This window comes from Mauremys reevesii, linkage group 2 (genome assembly GCF_016161935.1).
Source record: "Mauremys reevesii isolate NIE-2019 linkage group 2, ASM1616193v1, whole genome shotgun sequence".
NCBI lineage: Eukaryota > Metazoa > Chordata > Testudines > Geoemydidae > Mauremys > Mauremys reevesii.
In genome coordinates this window covers 116545281-116567989 of record NC_052624.1, presented here as the reverse complement: position 1 = coordinate 116567989, position 22709 = coordinate 116545281, and the positions used below count along the sequence as shown (strand labels likewise).

At 40.7% G+C, this 22709-nt stretch overlaps 1 protein-coding gene across 1 annotated transcript in view; it reads right to left on the bottom strand.

Moving 5' to 3' along the window:
* AHRR (aryl-hydrocarbon receptor repressor) overlaps positions 1–22709 on the bottom strand; it is a 138441-nt gene that overhangs the window by 23235 nt on the left and 92497 nt on the right. Inside the window, exons 4-7 of the mRNA XM_039525484.1 lie at positions 21058–21155; positions 6332–6421; positions 5511–5640; positions 2801–2934 (exon numbers count right to left, since the gene is read on the bottom strand). Of these exons, the coding sequence (XP_039381418.1) occupies positions 2801–2934; positions 5511–5640; positions 6332–6421; positions 21058–21155 (452 nt within the window). The remainder of the gene's footprint in view (positions 1–2800; positions 2935–5510; positions 5641–6331; positions 6422–21057; positions 21156–22709) is intronic.

Here is a 22709-nt window from a genome sequence, read left to right as displayed (position 1 = left end):
AGGTTTCTACAGGGAAGGTGCATTTGGTGGGGAAGGTTATATGGAAACATTCACCTTATAATTAGCAAAGAGCCTGTCTATCTAATGAGTTAAAACATACTTTTGTGCATTAGCACTGAGCACCACCGGGTTAAGAACAAACATTTGCTCCCTATTGGGGAGAAGGTGCTGGGAATTACAGGTCTCATAATAAGATGGGGACTCAAACTCTGCTCTGGTTCAGTGTCCTGAGCAGGGAAATCCCTTGTGTTTGGCAGTCCTTCTCTCCAGAAGCAAAGCCATAGGTAACTTTAGAGCAGGGCCGGCTTTAGGCCTATTCCACCAATTCCCCTGAATCGGGCCTAAGAGGGCCCTGGGCCCAGTGAGAATCCCTTCCCTGGCTAGAGGTGCTTTTTAAATTTTTACTCACCTGGCGGCGCTCTGGGTCTTCAGTGGCACTTCGGTGGTGGGTCCTTCGCTTGCTCTGGGTCTTCAGCGGCGGGTCCTTCAGTGTTGCTGAAGACCTGGAGCGAGTGAAGGACCCGTCGCCGAAGTGCCGCTGAAGACTCGGAGCACTGTCCAGTGAGTACGAGCCCCACATGTTTTTTTACATGTTTTTTTTTTTGGTCATCCCTGCCGGGGGCCCATCGAAACTGTTCGAATTGGGCCCCGCACTGCCTAAAGCCGGCCCTGGCTGCGGGGAATACATCACATCTCTCTATGTGAGACAGATGCATGTATATGTATCATTCTCTATAGAGATAGAAAGATAGACATGTACCTTTATTTGCTACTTTTCTCACTGTCTCTGATACTATGGGATAGTATTAAAATGGAAAAAAGTCAATGATGGTTATGAAGGAGATTAGAGAGATACAATGTCAGATAGTAAACAGTCAGTATGAAAGTTTTAGAGTTCACTTAAATAGCTGAAAGCTAAGAAATAAAAATGATGACACAAGATGACAAAGCGCCAGGTTTAATTTTTAAAGCAAATTTTACGTAACTTTTTCTACTGATGCCCAGGCAAATTTCCATCTATGCAGAGCCCTTCCCTTCTGTGGTGACCATGAATACACAATGTCAAGTAACACACAGACTGAAACAATGTTAATGTCAGCTTTTGCCTTTTGGCCCTACTCCCCCTGCCGGAGCCCCGCAACCCCACCCCACTCCCCCTGCCGGAGCCCCGCAACCCCGCGACCCGCTCTCCCGGCTGGAGCCCCGCAATCCCGCTCCCCCCGGCCAGAGCCCCGCAACCCCGCGGTCCCGCTCCCCCGGTTGCAGCGCGGCAAGTCCCGTGACCCCGCTCCTTTGGCCGGAGCCCCGCAACTCCCCGGCCCCGGTCCCCCGGCCCGAGAGTGGCAAGTGCGGCGCCCCGCTTCTGCGGCTGGAGCCCCGCAACCCCGCGGCCCCGCTACCACCGCCAGAGCGCGGAAATCCGAAGCGCCGCCCGGAGAGTCCACGAATCGGACCCCGCACTGGCTAAAGCCGGCCCTGCTTTAGAGAATAGATACAAGTGTGTGTGGAATGAAGGGAGGAGCTGAAGAAGGTGAGCGAAGAGCCTTCTGGGTCAGGAAGGGAGTATCTGGAGGGAACAGCGTGCTCTGAGGATGTAGAACAGAAAGCAGAGACGAGAATGCAGGGCCTGTTTCAAGTAAACCAGATAGGAATCTCGTGAGTCAACACTAGGGAACACAACTGAAGATTCAGATTGCCATGAAAAAATATCATTTGGTGTGAGGGGTGCTGTAACCCAGGAGGAAGACTTAGAGGAGAAAGAGAGTGTTTGCCTGTAAATGGAGGGAATGGTGAGAGCAGGAGAAGTTTCACAGACACCCTTTACAAACTGATAGACGAGTGACAGAAAAAGTGTCAGTCAATGGTAGGAAAATGAAGGTTCTGGTGAGGGTGAGTTTGTTGTAGGGGAAGGAGAAATTGCTGTGGAACCCACAAATCCCTTCAATTTTTGTGATGCCTTTCCTGGGAGGGATTTTCCTGTTATGGTTCAGACCAAGGGGGGAAGGGGGTGCTGCAAACAGGGTTATTCTGCCCACCTTGCCTGAAACTTTGAGCCCAGTGCTCAGGGAAATCTTGGACCACAGCCTTTTCTCTACAGAGTTCTTCTTAGCTGATCATTTTAATCCTCATCTTTCATCTTAATTGCCCCTTTGTTTGGGAGATGAAAGGGAAAAATGGAGGCTTCTAGGCTGGTGTACAAAAAGACTGAGCAGAATGGTCACTTTTTGCCTCTTTAATTTTTGCTAGGTGGAGACATTGGTCATGTTGTTTATGTTTGTGGGATGGAGGAAGAGAAGACATGTGAGGTCAGGACTTTTAAACTGAATATAAATATAGAAAAATATTCAAGTAGTAGTATGTATGGAAATATACTATGGATTTCCTAAAGAATTACAGATCAAGTATCTCAAGGATGCCCAATACTTACTTGTGTTCTTTTCTTATATAAAGTTCTAGTCATCTGCATACTGGAACAATGACAAAAATTTCATACTTTATAACTGAGTGTTTACAGTGTCCTAAAATAGGAGTTGTAACATTAGTACTGATAGATCCTTAACCACAGCAGTGCTACCTGTACATTTACTAATAAAGATCGTCATTTGGGACAGTTCCAATGATGCAAAATCATAAGTAAAAACATTCAACTAATTAAAAAAACTGTCAAAAATAGAAGCCATCCAAAAATTATATTTCCATATCAGTGCATGCAATTCATACAATCATGTTCAAATATCTTTAAGAGGTCACTGAAATTTGTGCTACTCAGCCACAGCTTGTTTCACAAAATTATACTTACAAGGAAACCAGAAGTACTGTCCAACAGGCAGCGGACTCGACAGATGAAACAACGAGTTAAAAAGGAAGAATAATCTGTTGGTATGCTGTCACACTCTTGTGCCTTAAACAACTTACTGAGAATGTATTCTTCTCCTACAAACAATGTGGGTAACATGTCAGATTATATGAACTCAGAATGAAAATTCAGTGTACATATTTGAACACATAGTTAAAGAAATTGCTAAAAAGAATATTTTGTAGTGAATATTCAATCATGAATATTAATATCTGCTAGGAGTACATCACAAAACAACAGCTGTGCAATAAGCTTAAGTTAATTTGCCTGGGGGGACATAAACTTTCATATTTTGTGACTTTTTGTGATTTTTCATTCAGCAAAATTAATCTTACATTAACATAGAAGAGGTTTTTCCTTTTGGTTTGCTAGACTTTTCAAAGAAAAGAGACAAAAAAAGGAAGACCATTAGGAGAAAATGCTAATTGGCACTGCTAACAGGCACCAGTCACCCAAAGGTCAGCTCGTGCCTCCTGAGTTCTTTCGTAAAGCATGCACTAGTTATGGGCACCAGTGCATAGTTTTTGCAGTATGCATTTCTCAAAAGAAACACGAGTACTTCTCTAGAAGTGTGAACTCTGAGACTTAGTGAAATTCTTTACTGTACATATCTAGAACAAAATTTCAAAGTGTTCATCACTGCTAATTTCCAAACAATGTTGTTCAAATTTAATTAATATCTGCACACTGTTTTTACAGTTTGTAAAATGCCTAGTGCATTTTGTTCCATTGAGAGGTATAATTTCTTCTATAAAGAAAGGACCACATTTTACAAAGTTCTCCAAAGACTGCAAGAGCTCCTGTGGAAACCATAAGCCTCATGGGGACTGCTTTTGAAGTTACAAATCCTGCATAAATTCTCTGAGTTTAAAAGCCAGCCATGGACTCCTGCTTCACGGTGCTGCTTGCAAGTTTCTTCTTGTCCATCTGAAAAACCTATTAATGCTCCATTAGCCTTCAGTGATGTATACACATTTTGCCATAGGTCTGGTGTACTTTAAGTTTGTGAAAGGTCGGAAGGACTTCATACATTTTACCCAAATTATGGCAGACTCCAGGAACTTGAGAAAACGGGTTATTTCCAGTGAATAACCCTGTGAGGTAGTTACTGTATCACCCACGTTGTCTAGAAAGGAGAACAGAGAAAGTGGGGCCAAAATGTTCAGAAATTATCACTAGTTTTGGGTGCCTCCAATTTTTATGTGCCCAATTTGAGGCACCAGATTTTTCAAAGGAGATGAGCATTCACCATTCCTACTGACTTAAACTGGAGTTCTGGGTATTCAATTCCTCTGAAAGTTTTAGGCCTTGGGGAACAAAGATCATTTTTTCACTTGTCAAAAACTGTTCTTACTTTTTTAGCTGGACAAACAAATAAAATAAATAAAAAAGCTTGGCAGACTTCATGTTCACGTGCTGAGAAGTTTCTCTGGTCTGTAGCTGGAAGGTGGGCAGGTGTGGCATGTCTGAGCTAAGGCTAGAGTTGAAACCTAAACTGAGCATTTTCTGTTTTCTAGCATTTCTCATTAATCAAATGTTATTGTTAAAAGTTGTATTTAAAGGGCTATAAAGTTTCAACCTCAACTCTATATTGAAGTTTTACTGGGAATATTATTATGACCACTATTACTACCTTAGACAAGTCACAACCTCTATATACCTTAGTTTGTCCATGTACAAAATGGGAATAAAAATACTTACCTACCTCCCAGGGCTGCCCATTTATAAAGTCCTTTAAAATCTTTTAATAAACGACTTAATACTGTAGAAGTGCAAATTATTAACAGTAGTAGCAATGGATACTTTTATTCCAAAGAATCCCACAATGTAGTGTTTAACCTTAAACTCATGTTTAGACTATGCTGGCGGATCACTTTACCTCTACAATGCAGACACCTGTGATGTGAAATGTGGTAATTATTCAGCAGCCCTAAACTGCACAACAACACTACACAGAAATTTTGCATAGGAATGAATAATAATTTATCTAGATAAAAGTGCAGGGGGAATTTAAAGTGGCAGAATGTAGTCACCAGAGAAGGATCATGGCTCAGTTGCTCGGGTTCACATCCCTCTTGTATTCTTAGAGAAAGGGAACTTTAATGACTAGAAGTAGTCATGATTTCTGTTTTATGCCTCATCTGATAGAGAGCACCTCTAAACAGCAGAGGGTGCTCTAACACCATGCTGGGACAGTATCGAATTAAGGAAAATGGACTGCAGCACCTGCTCGTTCTTTAGAGGTCTTTTATCCACGTAGCTTTGTGTAAGAAAGCAAATGGGATGACAGCACAAAGTGATACTGCTGTAGTAACAGCGTTCAGAAACCTTCTGCATACTGTATTTTTGTGACTGAGAGAAATATTGATATGTTATTTAAAGACAAGAGCTTTGTAGGATTAACTGTTCATATGGATGATGAGAAGCTCTATAGCTTCAAGGCATAAACCATTTTCTAACTGTCAAGAGTTAGGAAGAAACATCCCCCATGGGCTCATCATGTTATAATTGTCCACTCTGAGGGTTTCTGCACCTTGCTTTGAGGAATATGGCACACGTCACTATCAGAGTCAGGTTGCTGGACTAGATGGACGGCTGATCTGGATTCACTATGACAATTCCTATATCTCTAATGAATATTACACAAACCCACCTGTTTCTGTCTGCAATTGTTGTCCAGACACTAATTGTGGAGGATTCATGGCCCAGTGCAGTTGTCTACAGAATTCTTGGCGATCATCCACATGAATGTAATCGTATATATTTTGGTGCATTACATCAGTCTGAAATAATTACAATAAACAATGTTTAGGCTGTAAGTTCATTGGCTAGGGGCTGTCATTATCTCTATATCCCCATTAGGTGGATGGTTGGTGGGGATATTGGGTCAGAGCTAAGATTGCTTGAGGAACATTTTTTTTGCATTTCCTGAGTTTCACATGTTTACTTTTTATTTTAAACTGCAGTAATGTAGTGAGGATCTTTTTACCCTTAATTCTTAATTTCCTAACTTTTGTGCATGTGCAAAATATCCATCAATGTTGCATTAAGGTAATTTTTGCATTTATTACAAAAATGCTTGTTCTGAATGTTAAATTGAAGGGATAAATTACAATGATGAGCATTAGGGATATATTCTATATTTGTAACAGTTCATGTCTTTGTTTACCAATGATTCACAATAACAGAATAGCTCAAAATGTCTCCTGGGATGTTACATAGAATACACATTCACCTGAATTCTAAAAAAAATAAAAAAATAAAAATAGGAAAATTACAGTACAATATCCTGGAACCGATTCATAAATATACCTTTATTCCATGTATACTTTATATCTAGTCAACTGTAAAGGCACATGTCAAAACAGTGTACTGTACATGATTTTAGAGAGCATATCAAAAGAAATGACAGCAAGGAAGCCATTACAAATTGTACAATATTAAGCATTCTAAATACTTTTAATATGTATTTACCTGATGAAAGCCTAGATAGTCCACAATAGTTGATGATGCATAAAATATCATTCCATCTGAACTCACCACCAAGGCAAAGCCATTCAGTGACTGAGAGAAGGCAGATAAAACAAAGAATAAAAAAGTCAACAAAAGACAAAACACAAGAAGTAAAATTGGTATGATGTTTATTAACATTTTCTAAACTTTTCTTCCCTAGTGTTCAATTATGGAATAACCACATAACAGAAAGATGGAAACTAAAGTATTGCTTAGAACAGACATTTATTAATTTTATTTAGCTTTACTAAAATAGAGTCCTATGACCATGAGGTTAACAGGCAGCATCTGTACCCCACTGATTTGTCTGCTACATCATATGGACTAGCTTCTTCTGTCTTTACAGTGAGTAGTTCCATTGATATCTGTAGGACTCTGACAGGGCCGCCCAGAGGATTCAGGGGGCCTGGGGTCTTTGGCGGCGGGGGGCCCCCCCGCTTTGGCAGTAATTCGGTGGCAGGGGGTCCTTCCGCTCCGGGACCCGCCACCGAAGTGCCCCGAAGACCTGCGGCGGGGGCCCCCTGCCACCGAATTACCGCCAAAGACTCGGCACTTCGGCGGTGGGTCCCACTTCGGCGGTAATTCGGCGGTGGGGGTTCGGCGGAAGGACCCCCCACCGCTGAAGACCCAGAGTGGAAGAAGCTCCGGGGGCCTGGGACCCGCAAATTGCCCCACTTGCCCCCCCATCTGGGCAGCCCTGGACTCTGATGTAAAGTTGCTGCTCAGTGCAAGAGGAGCAGACTCTGTGCCTATACAATGATGGGCTAATCAAATATTTATCAAATGCTAAAGAAAAATAACACATGAGTGTATCTTCTCATCTTGATATATGGGGATCAATTTTCATAACCCAGAATTAAATTCCTGCATATCAACATGAGGCTATAATAGTTTCAGATATAATTAGGCATTTAAATAGCTCAGAAGTTTTGAACATTACATCTGTATTTCCAGAAATATGTAACCTCTGGTTAGTAATAGTGGGATGTTAATTATTTCAGTCCTAAGCCCTTAATACAAAGTCTGATACTAAATTTGCTTCCCCTGCCTATCACAATGTAAAGTTATCATTTTAATTTTCTCCTCCCCCATACACTGTGGTAGTTACCATAATTTTTTAGCAAGAGCATTCTCCTTCTCAGAATGACATAGTGGATAATGACCTGGAACGTGTTTTCGCTCCTTTTTTTAAACTTACCTTTTTTGGTTACACTTAATAGAGAGACTAATTAAAATGTAATAACAATGTGGTTGACCTTTATGATACTTGGGATTACTACTAATTCATATAACTGGAAGGTTAATGACACGAGCAAATTACTTGTCACCCATTTAATTTCAAACTTACTATATTACACTAACTTTTCTGAATATATATTTTTGATACATGTACCTAATACAAACCAGAAAATTAACTAACCAGTTAATTAACTATTAACTATAAAAATTAACTATTGGGTAACACTTTAACTGTAGTACAACTACTATATAACTGCAGTCGTATTCTAAAGTGTAACCAATTTTTCAAAAACTTTAACAAAATACTATGTTGGCATAATTATATAAATAAAATAAGGAATATTTAAAGTAAGAGGACTAAGCAATAGAACTTAATGCACTGATATCATAAACCAATACACAGTAAAGAAGACAATATATATAGACTAATATTATGCCAGGTAACGTAAGCAACAAGACAAGTATAAAAATAAGAATGGATATAAATGAAGTACATCACACAAATATTAACTCTGGTCAGACCTAATCTAGATTTGTCTAATTTTGCCTACCTTTCCCTACCCCAGGACCCCCAGGACACTTTTTCACCACAGAGGGTCTGTATTTCAGAGCTGGATTAACTAATTCCTGCATATGGTGTATATATCAATTGGTAAAAAGCATTGGGATTGTTTGAGATTAAAGTTGCATATATATGATACTGCTACTTCCCTCTTCCCTCAAACTGTGTTTTTATTAAAAACATGAACATTACAGTGGACAGATATATTAATTCTCATTCATTGTGGGGCCACATTTTCAAGAGCTCAGTTCCCATACGGGTGAGATTTTTAAGAGTGCTCAGCACTCAGCAGGTCCCTTTGTGACATTTATGGCCAGAATTTCAAAAGAGCTCAGCACCAACATGCTGAGCTCCTCAGAACATTTGTCCCTAATGGTAGGTGCTGAGCACCTTTGAGAAATTTGGACCTGTGTGGCTACTCACCCCAGGGTGAACTATGCCTTAAAGAACCCATGATGTGTGAAATGGATGGCTAGAGAGAGGTCCAGCAGAAAGACTTTAGGGTAGAGATCCCCAAACTGTGGGGCACACCTCCCTAAGGGGGTGTGGAGGAACATTCTGGGGGACGTGGCAGGCTAAGGCCAGCCCTCATGCGGGGTGGGGAGGGGGTGCCACCCAGCCCCACCCCCAGCTCTGCTCTGGCTCTCCCCCCAGCCTCGGTGTGGCTCCCGGCCCCCACTGCAGCCCGGTTCCAGCTTTGCCCCCAGGCTCGCCCCCAGCCTCACCCCTGGCCGCAGCTCTGTTCTCAGCAGAACCACCCCCACCTGAGGCCCCACCTGAGGCCCCTTACCACTGTCCGCATTCCCACCCACCCACCCCGGGAGCCATGGCCTCGCCTCTCCTCCAGAATGAGGAGACAAGGGTAAGGGGGATCGCAACCCTGAAAAGTTTGGGGACCACTGCTTTAGGGCCTTGTCTCCATTAGAAAATAGCACTGTTTCAGCAATTGATTTAGCTGAACTGGTGCTGGCCAGGAGTTAGCTGTAAAGCAGACAAGGACAAACTGTGGCCAGCATCAGTTTAGCCAACTGGAGCTAATCCCTGCTCAGAACAGGCATTACCTCTGGCTAGCTGAACTGCTGCTGGTCACTAGTATCTCCATGGCTATTCTTCCAGCAAATCAATTGTGGAAATGGTGCTATTTTCTTCTGCAAACAAGGCTCTAGTCTAGATGCCCCATGAATCTTACTTCCTCCCATGTGTGCCTTTCACTATGCTGAGAGTATCTCTGTGGATGGTATTCTGTCATATCCATTTACAATATCAGATGGAGACAAGAAAGGATTTTTGGCATCTTGTCTCTTTGGATTCATCTTTGCAGCAATGAAACCACCAGTGATGTGATGTCAGAAATTTTATTACATTTTAAACATCTGGTAGGCTCTTTAACTACAACCTCCAGACTAAAAACCTCCAGAAAGGTAAATGGAGCATTTATGTGAGCCCCTTTATGCAGGTGACTATACATAATGTGCACACGGCAAAGAACTTCCCAGTCATCAACTATTCATTAGCTGAGATAGCTAGAAATGCTGACCTTGCCAACTGCTTCAAGAAAAACAGGATAATTTGCCAGCCCACATCTGGGAAAGCATATACGAGAGCTAGAATCATTCTGAAACATAGGGCCTGATACTGCAAGGTACCGAGCGTCCTTAATTCCCATTTCTGTTGGCTTCCATGTAAGATGCGGGTATTCAGCCCTTCTAGATGGTAGTGGGCTTACCTTGTAGGAATTTTGTCAAACACTGTTCTTATGGATCAAGAAATTGCTACTCAAATTATTAAGAGATGTTCTACACCCAATATATTGCCACATCGAGGCCCTGCACCATATTCCACAAGAGACTGAAGTCTGCTTTTAATTTTCAACTCACTCCACAGCTGTGAAACATGGAAAAGCTACTGTTAATCATTCAAAGAACTGGAATGACTAAGTGAACGTATGTATGTGTAGGGAGAGGTTAGAGAAGTGTGGGAGGGAAGAGGGGTGAGTGGGGGTGTGTGTGTGAGAGAGAGAGACAGACGGGGTTTGGAGGATGTGAGAGAAAGAGAGATGGGGGGTTGGAGGAGGTGTTCATGGGGATAGAGGTTGATGTAGTGGGGGGAGATTCAGGTGTAGAGTTCAAGGATATGTGTATTTGGGTAGAGATGGAACAGAGCAGGGAAGCGCAGGAGATGTGTGGAGAGTTGCCCCTGGTTTTTGTTTCTTGTAACACCTACTTTCTTCTTTGCTTTCTGTGGGGAAACCTTAACTAAGAATCTCCTGCTTTCCCAACGTTTAAGCCTGAGGTTTTGAAGCTCCATGTTCTGGAAGAGTACAGGGAATGGAAGGCACTGTTGTGCAGCTGCAACCCTAATTCCACCTTAGCAAAGTTATTTGTGATTAACTCAAGACCCATGTTACAAAAATCGTACATTAGCTGGGAAACCTGCAGCACAATCCACACTAACTAAAAAAAACAGCTGAATATGGAGCAAAACTTCAAAACTAAAGTCCAGGTATTTGACTGTTTTTTAAAAATGTTATCTTAAAACACTACTTAATGAGGAAACATATTTTCCACAGCAGAAAGGGCTCAGTACAGATGTACGGGGCAGTGCATTGTTGTGCTACCCCAGAAACAGACCAGGAATCTGCTTTCATTACCTCCTGGCTCCACAGGGGGTGACTGTGACGTTGCACTCCATATGTTTATGGAAATATGTTTATAAGTGTAAATATAATGTAACTGGAATATGCTTTATGCAAAAGGTCTCTTGTAAGGTATCATTACAAAGCTTATAATCTATCAAGTGTGGTCATCCTATTTGTATAAATGTATCATTCTCGTATCTGAAACTAGAAATATGAAATATAACTCTGAGGTCCTATTGTAATTATGCAAAGTGTGGGCTATTAATGGTGGTTTGGAATCTTGATGGCTCCCATTAACTAGGACAATTGGTTGTAAATGTCTCTGTTTACTTGCAAGGCTTCCTGTGAGTCAGGCCAAGAAGAATGAAGGCTTGGGGTCTCACAGGACATGTGACCCTGTCACCTGGTACTGGAATCCATCTTAAACCTGGTGCTTTTCTATTTAGAAGGAGGGGTGGGAACCCAGAGAGACAAAAGATTCCCGCCTTGTGCCAAAGCTATATAAGTGGAACAGAATAAAAGAGGTTGCAGTCATGAGAAATCCCCTAGTTACCACCTGAGCTGGAGCTAACAAGAACTGTACCAGGGGAAAGGATTGGGCCCAGACTAGGAAGGAGTCCAGTCTGTGAAAGAAGCTTATTGGAACATCTCTGAGGGTGAGATTTTATCTGCAATCAGTTTCTTAATGTATTAGGCTTAGACTTGCTTGTTTTGTTTTATTTTGCTTGGTAACTTACTTTGTTTTGTCTGTTACTACTTGGAACCACTTAAATCCTACTTTTTATACTTAATAAAATCACTTTTGCTATTACCGTAATTAACCCAGAGTAAGTAATTAATACCTGGGGGAGCAAACGGCTGTGCATATCTCTCTATCAGTGTTATAGAGGGTGGACAATTTATGAGTTTACCCCGTATAAGCTTTATACAGAGTAAAACGGATTCATTTGGGGTTTGGATCCCATTGGTAACTGGGTGTCTGGGTGCTGGAGACAGGAGCACTTCTTAAGCTGTTTTCAGTTAAGTCTGCAGCTTTGAGGCACATGGTTCAGACCTGAGTATATGTTGGAGGAGACTGGCATGTCTGGCTCAACAAGGCAGGGTTCTGAAGTCCCAAATTGGCAGAGAAAACGGGCTCAAAGGTAGTCTCAGCACATCAAGTGACAGTCCCAAGGGGATTTCTGTGATCGAACCCATCACAGTGACATACTCGGCACCAGCCCTATATCTGGCTCAGTGTGTATCCCCAACACAGGCTGGAATATTGGAGCTCTGCCCATTCCCTGCCCAATCTTGTCCACTCCTACCTGCATGTGTGGGGAAGGGAATATAGCAACCCTATGGAAATTGCACAGCCCCCGTGCAGCTACCCAAGGTATAGATAGTTGGCATCGGGGAGTAAGGGGGCACCTTACAGGAGTGTGTGGAAGTGTAGGAAGGGCCACAGACTGGCTCTTAGATTTTAGAGAATAGAGAAATGTTAAAAGACCTTCATTCTGCAATTCTTTGTCCAAGCTGTGCCTACTACATAGTAATAAATAGTGTTTTAGCAATAATAGTTCAATTGCCTGCCAAAACAATTTCCAAACATTGAGTATATTTACTTTTTCAAAAGGTTTCATAGTAGACATTTGAGCAGTGACAACTAAACACAACTTTATTGACTAAGCTGTAAAAATAAATGATTGTAAAATGCCATTTGGTAAACCATATGGATTCAATGGCAGATGGAATTTCTAATCCAGGCTAAAACTTGAAACATGTGAGACAGACTTAACTATGCACTGCAAACACTTGTTTGTTTGTGTTTGGTTTTGTTTGTTTAAGAAACTCATGTTTCTTACATTGTACATGAAAAATGAAATCACTTTTTTCCAAATGGAAAAAAGGGCTTGGTATCAAACTGTGGACTGTGTTCTTTTTAAAAACAAGTACATCCAATTATGTACTCACGAAAAGCTGCACCTGCTACTTAAACAAAAAACAATTAATATGTCAGTTCAAAGCAAGTTCACTGTTACTTTGGTGCCCGTAGTAGCTCTGAGATTAAAGTTATCATCCTCTTCCATTATGAGATTTTAGAAACATTACTAATAAAAAGGTTCTCCCTGGGAATGAAGACAAATATTTTGAGGAAGATAGGACTTCCTTTGGCAAGATCCTTTATATATCCTGATGTTTTTTCTGGTCCCATAACAGAGAATCAGCCAGCAAATACTTCAAAGATATTTTGGTCAAGGTCACGGCATAGTAAAAATAAGAAAAAAAGATCAGTTCCAAGCCACATTTCTCTTATTACTCTTCTTTGAAATAAAGGAAAATTCACTAGCATTGTGTTCTCCAGAGACCACACTGCTATGGTTACTAAAGTACAACAGTCAAGGCCTGGAGCCGTGCCTTGCTCAGAACAGATTTTCAAGTCACGCAACATGGGTACTAAATTTCCAGAGTCAGTTGGCTTTTAGTGTATCTAGAGCTGTTTCATTTAGCAGTCTGTTGATAGTCTTTGCATCACATATGGGGTGGAGTTATTCTTTGATGATCTGAATAATAGGCTTCTGTAAGTGGTACAATCATCCCTAACTTTCTCCATAATGATGTCTACTTAAGAACACTACTGGGAAGATGCAGTCAGCCTTTTTAAATTTGTACCATAATGGATCTGTCTGTTCCCTTCCACTAGTGTTCTTAAAAATTCACAGTTACCCTGCATAAAATTCATTTTATAATCCTTAATTAAGATGCTCTTTACAAGCCAAAAAAATCAAGTCCTTAGAACTCTGATATCAAGCTGAAACACAAAAAGACTATCCAAAGAGATACACGACTGTATATAGCATACCCTTTGCCAAAGTAGTAGGATAATTCATAGCACTCAAAAGGTTTGTGTATATGTATTGTATTTACAAAGTTACTTCAAAGGGGCTACTTCAGAGAGTAAACACTGCCCTGCATCATTAGGGGTTGCTCACACTGAGGAGATTTAAACTTCAAGACTCCCTTATAAGAAATGGAAAGGGAGGTGGATATTTTTTGCTGTTTTTTAAATTAAATAGGCTGCTAGAGTTGTTTTTAAATTATTATGAAGAACAAGTTTAAGCTTTGTTGTAACGTGCATTGTTTGCCTGGACTGCTCAAGACCTGAATGCTTGTGTAGGAGAAACTCTTTGAGTTGGCTTCTTAAATACCTTCATGCTTTTTCACATCTGATAGTCCTTGATAAAACATCGGAGTCAGAGGCGCCAGTATGGGGGGGCGACGAGGGTCATGTGCCGCCCCCGCATCGGCACACCCCTCCATGGGTCCCTCCCCTTTTTTTCCCGCGGCACCCGCAGGACCCCCACTTTTCCAGTGGTGCCCCCCCAGGCCCTAAGGTGCGTGGGGGCTTTGCTCCCGCACCCTTTTTTTCTACTGGTGCCTCTGATAGAAGCCTTGTCTTATAACAGGCTTAATCAAAAGTGATATAAGCTACAAAAGTGAGATCTTGTAAGAGTTGCCATTTTCATTATGTAATAAAAATACGGTAATGATAAATAATAATTAATAAAGAGTGTGTAATAAGCATGTCATAAAAACAAATTTTATATTTCCAAGATCATTGCTTTTATAATTTATGTTGAGGTAAGTGAGAAAATCCCTGGAAATATTCATTTTTAGAAGGGGGTTCATGAAACTTGACAGTATACTGAAAGGGGTTCGCAGGTTGTTAAAGTTTGGGAACCACTGGTCTAACTGAAAGAAATGATAGAAAAATCGCTACTATTTCTTTCTTCCTCATGTGTATTTGACAATGCTTTTTGTCTATCCAATGTAATTATTTCCCTTTTAATAATCAGTTAGCTTATTGGTTTTCCCCTGTTGGTTGTGTGGGTCAATCACACAGCAGCAGGGGAGAGAAATATTTAAAAAAACAATAGGATAATGTGGTTGGAAAATGACAAACTTGCAGCTGTAGTATTTGAAACTGGTTGGGTAGCAAGGTGACTGCATAAAGCTGGTGAAATTCTGTTGACTCATTCCAGCAAGTACAGTTTCTTAATTTCACCCTAGACTTAAAGGAGACAGGAGTGACTATCCACAGAGAGGGAAGTAGGACAATGGAGGTGCTGAAGAGAAGTCCTACAGTCAGCACAATTCCCAGAGAAAATGTAGTCTGTTGTATTATTCTTTTGAGATTACTAATAGAATCAAATTCCAAGAAGGGGGTGTGTTTGGACACTAAGACACCAACTCTGATCCCATGTGCAACACTGAGGGCTGGGGAGAGACTAGAGCTGGTTGGAATTTTTTTTTATAAGACATTTTTCTTCAGACAAGGCAGATTTGTCAAAACTGAAACAGGAAAGGGTTGATTTCTATTAGTTTTCTCATTTCAAAAACTGTTGGAAAAATAGTTTCAAAATTGTCAAAATGTCTCTTTTCTACATTTTCAATATGAAAAGTTCTGTTTTTTCAGTTTGAAATGATTTTTTCATTTAGAATTTGACACTAAGTATAATAAAAATTAATTTGAAAAGGTTAAAATTGGAATGAAACATTTTGATTGACCCAAACTGAATTATTTTTAGATTGTTGGTTCATGACGTTTTTTGAGATTTTGAATTTTCATCCTGGTATGGAACAGGAAAATTTTTCAAAATTATTCCTGGAATGGGAAAACAGTTTCCTTCCAAGCTCTGGTAAAGACTCAATATATTCACATTACTTTATATATATATATATATATATATTTTAAAATTTACTAGATTTCCAGTGGACTGTGTCCTTTTAAAGATGAACATATTCCTATCATATTCCTACTTACGAAGACAACGGAAGGGAGCAGAAACACTGAAAAGATCTCTTGTATTCTGCCTGCCACTAATTGGAAATGACAAGCAGTGCTGAACAGGCGCAGAAAGTAAATGTATTGGTGCAACAGAAGATAGTGAGTCTCTCCTGACCCCAATCTATAGGTGTCCTTTATAGCTATATTCTCCATAAATCATCCCAAATGACTGAAGCCAGATCAGATTATGTCGTCTGTGGAGGAAGTGTACAGTTCACAATCAAAGGCAATTGAAGACAAAAGAATTAATACTGGGAGAATTTTTAAAAGTGGCATTAACTTAAAAACCACAAAGATAGTCTATAAAAACTTTGTACAAAGACAGTATTTTGAAAATGTTCTGATGACCATACCACATTTGAAAACAATACAATACAAAGGTGAAGTAGTGAGTTTAGTGCAGGATTTGTTCTAGTGAGAGTATGCTCTCTTAAGACTGAATTGTCAGGAGATGTCAACATTGGTTGGAGTTGACAAGTGATTTGTGATCACAACAGATGGTAAACTTATCCACGAGGGTTCCATCAAACTCTTAAGTGATTTCTGATGTTCCAAAACCCTTCCCCCACCACAACCCTAACCCAATAATCCTCCATTTGTGTTTAACCCCAATTCTCCTTTTATTTTAAGTTTGTATTTAAATAAAAAACAGGAAGACAAATTTCTTGCACTCAGACTAAAGTTCAAACTAAACTACTTTTTTCAAGATCAGAGTTTATTAAGTACTGATTACACAAAGTTTGAAAGGAGGAAATGGAATTACACTAACACTTTAAAAAAATTACAGGAAACTGAGCAGGAAAAAGGTTTCCTGTGTTATTTCCTTATACTGAGTGTAGAACAGCACCAATGGGATGTTTTCTACTATATCATCCCAATTCATCTTGGAATGAAATTTGAACATATGTTAATTTAAGTTCTGATTCAGATTGTATTAGTAGACACCACCTGGAAATGTCTCCTTGTGCTGTAGTACATATTTATTCATTTCTCTTCAAAATAGATTGCAGAAATCCTATTATTCACAGTCATTTTTTGAGTAATGCAATAATGCCTCTAATAATAAATTTCATGTGCCAGGAACCAAATCCTGGAGTCTTTACTCTGCCAAAAGACCCCTTGACTTCAAAAAAATTAGAACCAGTTCAATTCATTCACATGCAGCTGATCATCATCCAGCTGATGAGACAGTGTCATATGTCACTGATAAATCCAATAAGAATAGGCCTCCTCTGCCCATTGTAGTAGGCAGATCATTAATGTCTTGAGCAGGGGTCGGCAACCAATTTTTAATGGCACGCAGGGCGGGCTGAGCCACTCAGTCACTGCTCTGGGGTTCCGGCTGCTGGCCCCTTGCCAGCTGGGGTCCCCCCCCCACTGCAGCCCCACTCACCTTGCGCAGGCCCCCTTCCAGACAGGGTCCAGGCCTCCGGCCCTGCTCAGCCCTACCATCCGCCAGCTCCACTCACCTCAGCTGCCGATCTGGGGTTCCAGTTGCTGACCTCCTGCCAGCCAGGGTCTGGATCTCCAGCCTTCCTCAGCCTGCTTTCTGGCCTGGAGTCCCTGCAGGCCACCCTGGGCTCTGCTCCTGGCCTTTGATCACTGCTCTGCAGCCTCCCCACTGTGGCCCCCTGTTCCCAGCCTTGGACAGTGAGGGTTGCACACGAGGCAAGAGGGGGTGCAGCTCAGCAGACCCATCTTAAAATTGCTTCTATCAGACCACACTGTGTTTGACCTTGTGCCTGCCTTCTATTGCCATTTTTTTCCCCACTGAGAGTTGAAGGGAACATTTGACAAAATGGCAGCTCCTAAGAACGTGAAGCTAGATGTCCGATCATTTCAGCCTGCTTGGACAGACGCATTTGGATTTATTGAAAAGAAGCACCATGCTATTTGTGCTTTCTGTTATGAAAGTGTTGTTTGTCGCACATCGTGTTTGACGACATTTTGAAACGAAGCATGAGAAAACCTTTCTTGATGAAGCAGACAAGACTGAACCAATCAAAAAGGCAGTAGCAGCCTATGAGAAGCAAACCAGTGTTTTTAAAAGCTTAAGTGTAAGTAAAAATCAAGCTACAGAAGGAAGTGACAAGATTGCACAGTGCATTGCAAAAAACGGAAAGCCGTTTACAGATGGGGAATATATAAAAGAAGTTTTTCTCAGCAGTTCAGAGATTTTGTTCAATGATTTGCCAAATAAAGATACAATCATATCTAGAATAAAAGAACTGCCCATCTCTGCCAGAACAGTTGAGAGATGCATAAGTGAAATGGCAGAAAACATTAAGGAAAAGCAGACATCTGCATTGAAAGACACAGCAGTGTTTAGTGTTGCAGTTGATGAGAGCATGGATATAAACAACGTTCCACGTTTGGCAGTTATTGCAAGATATTGTGCTTCTGATGAAATCCAAGAGGAACTTTGTTGCCTAAAACCCCTGCATGGCACAACAAAGGGGAAGATATACTGGAAAGTTTTGTAAACCATTTTGAAGAATGAGGAGTTGACATCAGAAAAATATTTTGTGTTACAACAGATGGTGCTCCTTCCATGGTCGGAAAATTGAAGGGATTTGTAAAGTTACTTGAAGATTAAATTGGCCTCCCAAAAGTCAAATTTCACTGTATCATCCATCACGAAAACCTGTGTGCTAAAATTTCTAATTCAGAGCTTAATAATGTGATGAATACAGTGGTGCGAATTGTGAATTTCCTTGTTGCTCGATCTGCTTTGACTCACAGACAATTTCAAGCACTGCTAGAAGAGATGGACAGTGCTTATAACGACATCCCACTTCACGGCAACATTCGGTGGCTAAGTTGTGGCAAGGTTTTGGTGTGCTTTGTAAATTGTTTTGATGCAATCAAGGCCTTTTTGTCGGAAAAAGAACAAAACTACCCCGAACTGGATGATGACAAATGGCTGTGTAAGCTCATGTTTCTAACTGATATCACCGCTCACCTAAACGAACTCAACCTTTGTCTCCAGGGTGCAGGGCAAGCAGTTCTAGATCTTTATGAAGCCTGGCAAGCATTCGTTGTGAAACTAGCAGTTTTTTCCAGGGATATTCAAACTTCTACTTTCCGCTACTTCCAACTCATAAAAGAGCTATCGACACATTGCACTGTCAATGTCGATGAGATTGGAAAGTAGATGCAAGAACTGGAATCAGAATTTTCTGACAGATTTCAAGATTTCCAGCGATTTGGCCCAATGCTTTCTTTTCTAATTAAACGTGAAAAGTTCAACGAAAGCGACTTGGATTTGTCTGTATTTCAGTGGATGGGTGTTGAAGATTTCAAAATGCAACTCATTCAGTTAAAAAGCTCAGAATTGTGGACATCAAAGTTCGTAGATCTGCGGAGTGCACTTGAAGCTACCGAGAGAGATCATGGGGCTTCTATTCTGACCTGCTGGACATCCCTGCCAGTGAAATTTAACTGTTTGAAGAAAATTGTGTTTGCAATGCTTTCAGCATTTGGATCCACATACCTGTGTGTACAGGTCTTTTCACACATGAAATCTGTCCTCTGTCCCCCTCGGAGCCTGTTAACAAGTGATCACTCAGAAGCCTGTGTACAGCTTAAAGTATCCAAATACGTGCCAGACATTGGAAAACTCAGCAAGGAAAAGCAAGGGCAAGGATCACACTAAACTGATAAGATTTGCATTTTAATTTAATTTTATATAAAGCTTTTGAAACATTTTGAAAACCTTGTTTACTTTACATATAACAGTAGTTTGGTTATATATTATAGACTTATAGAGAGACTTTCTAAAAAACATGAAAATATATTACCAGCACGCAAAGCCTTAAATTAGAATGTATAAATGAAGACTCGGCACACCACTGCTGAAAGGTTGCCGACCCCTGGTCTTGAGCAAAGTTAGTCTCAGCAGTTGGAGTGTGTCTGAAGTCAGACTGAAATTTATTATATACATCAGTACTCTCTAAGTGTTCCTGTAGCCATATGGCTGCCATTCAAGACCTGTAACAATTATATCTTACATGTATATGGCACTTATCACCTTAAAAATGCCAAACACAAATTAAATACAGTGGGAACCCTTAAAAATTACACACTTACTGCTTTTGCTATTATTTATATTGACTGTATTCCTTATACATTTAGAATGGGAAACTATTGCAAATAACAACATTTACTTATAATCAAATGGCAGATTTTTTTAAGGGCACTATGTGTATACAGGCATTGCTTCACTTATCTGTGAAATGTAGCCATCTCTGGGGCAGACCTTAGAGGCTATTTAACAATGAATAGCAGCGCTACTTTTAAAGAAGATTAGTGGGCTTGATTCTCAGTTACACTAAGGCCCCTTTATGCCACTATGGCAACAGAGGATCTTTAAGGAGATGGAAATAGTTCTGCAAGAATAACATGTTCAGAGATCTTCCCTGATAATGCAGAGCTGGTGTAAGGGTGCTGCACCAGCCCTCCACCTAGCCTTTGTCAGAGGCAGAGTGGAGGTCTATCAGGTGTGTACTTGCGGCTATTCTCCGATTTCTAGTGCCTACAGTGTCACATGACCAGGACATAGGCAGTTGTCCCTAGTGGTTGTAGCAGGAGTCAGGCCTAATGGTCCAATCAAGCATCAGGCCTAGTGATTAGAACACGAGTTGGTAGTCAGGAATTGGAGCCAAGGGTCAGAGCCAATGTCAGAGGTCAGGAATTGGAACCAAGGGTCAGAACTGGGCTACCTGGAGTGAGGCAATGCAGGGGCAGGGCTGGGAACAAGGCAGGGGCTATCACAGCCACAGGCACATGCTTTGAGCAGCCAGTGAACTGCTGCTGCTGGATTTAAGTGTCTGTCTGCTGTCTCTTCCAACCAATCAGGTGTTGCAGCCAGTCAGGCAGCCTACAACTGACCAGCTGCACTTGTTAGATTGCCTCTACAAGGCCTGCTCCCAGAGTGACTCTGCTGCAGGCCCTGACTCCTGACACATGGGAAGCCATGGAAAGCTGTTTAAATTAGAGTAGCTCTTAGGCTGCTCTAACTCACACCAGAGATCAAGCAAGTCCCTGCATAGTCTCTCAGGTGTGCACACAGGTAACTAAAATCAATCTCCACCACCATCCCATGCCTGCTGTAAGTGAGAATCAGGCCCTCGTATTTAATTGAAACTACCGGGAAATTTAGTTGGAATTTGACTAAGACTCCATAGCTGATGCAATTTTTGCAAGAATAAAGGTAACTGGATCTTTTGGGTCCACTATAGTTCTGGACTTTGATTTTGCATCCCATTCAACAGCAGACACTTCAAGTAGTACAAAGTCTAACACAATGCAGGGCCATTTGTTCAATACTGACTCAGGCTAAATAACCTTTAATAAATCACCAATATCACTAAGTTGCATGTGTTATCTTAGAACCAGAAATGATAGCATTTATCACTCACTTCTTGTAGAAGTCCACCTTCTGGTATGGCAGTCTCACTGGATAGATAGTCTTTTATTGTGTCACCAACTTGCTTCCTACAGTGCTTTTCTTGAATGGCTGTTGAAAAAAGTAATTAACATAAATATTACTGATGAGGGCTTTTAGTTACTGAAAACTTATTGTTGGTCCTAGGGAGAGAAACACATATTTCACAGCTCAGATGTTTTTATATAAAGTTCTTTCCTTGCTCATCATTATACCTATCACGTTATTTTTACTGGTTATGTTTTTTCTATTATTATACTCTACATATAAAAAACAACAAAACCACAGGAAAGCAGCATAGAAGACAATTGACATGTTGCCATGCTGCTTTTGTTTACAAAAGAATACATTATAAAAATTCTAACTAATGGCAACACTGTTCAGAAGATTGTCAGAGTGGATACAGGATATGAATGAGTTTTCTTATTTTCTATTTTGACCTCTTGTTTGGCATGAAATTATCTTGGCCTCTCACTTCTATAAATTTGAGATTAGTTCTAAGACTCAAGTGTATATTCTTGAAATGCCTTTTTTTTTCCAATTTGAAGTCAAAGTTTGTTTTTTAGCATGGAAAGCATGAAAACTTTGGATTAAAATTGCAAATTTTTCTCTGGTAATACCAAGAGGCCTAACAGAAACAAAGGCAGATTACTTTGGCTGACTGCTTTTCCTATGTATGGGCTGTAAATATTGGTTCTGAAATATCATTAGATAATCAGATTTAACTCTCTTCCGGAATAAATATGAAGTTGAATCCCCGAAAGAGTGATGATTTCAGATCCACTCTCATTTTTGAGGATAATGAAAGAATCACCCAGAAGACAGAGTTGATTATACACATCATCTGCTAGGTGAGTATCTGGATCATTGAGGGAGTATGGAGTGTGAAGCAAACCTTGTGATTCTGTCAATAAATAATGAAGCTAAAGATTCAGCATCATTATTACTGCTGGGCTTTTAGTTATTTGACCTGGATCATCTTGAAACAGTTATGATGGCTAACTGAGATGAGACGTTCACCACTGTTCAAACATACCAGTCTAACATATCCAGTCTATAGAAATACAGTTCTTACTCGGTTTTGCTCTGTTGATATGAAGGGACAGTGAGAAGGGTCTGTCAATAAGTGGACCCAGGGCAGTTGGCTACTCCAAACGTCAGCCCATAGGTGCTGGAACTAGGGGTACTGGGGGTGCTGCTGCATCTGACTTGAAGTGGTTTCCACCATGTACAGGGTTTTACAGTTTGGTTCAATGACTCTCAGGACCCCCACTGTACAAATTGTTCCAGCACCCCTGCATCAGCCTGGAGTAACAGGTTAATAACCCCAAAATAGGGATGAAACAATCTGAAATAATTCATTCCACATAGGAATATATAAAAAAAATCTGGAATGTTACTTGGCTCTTTGCTAAATGTAGTGATGACAACTGGATGCAATTTTTGAATAAGAGCCCAGAGTAAAAACTGAATAAAAATGTTCATGGATTTAACAGTATTAGTTGAAAATGACAAAGGGCGTGGTCCAGAGTCTATTGGCTTGATTTCTCCTTATTTCATAGGTTTTGGATCAGGTTCTTATTAACTTGAGGCTCTATAAAGAGTCAAGAGACATGTTATCTTTTC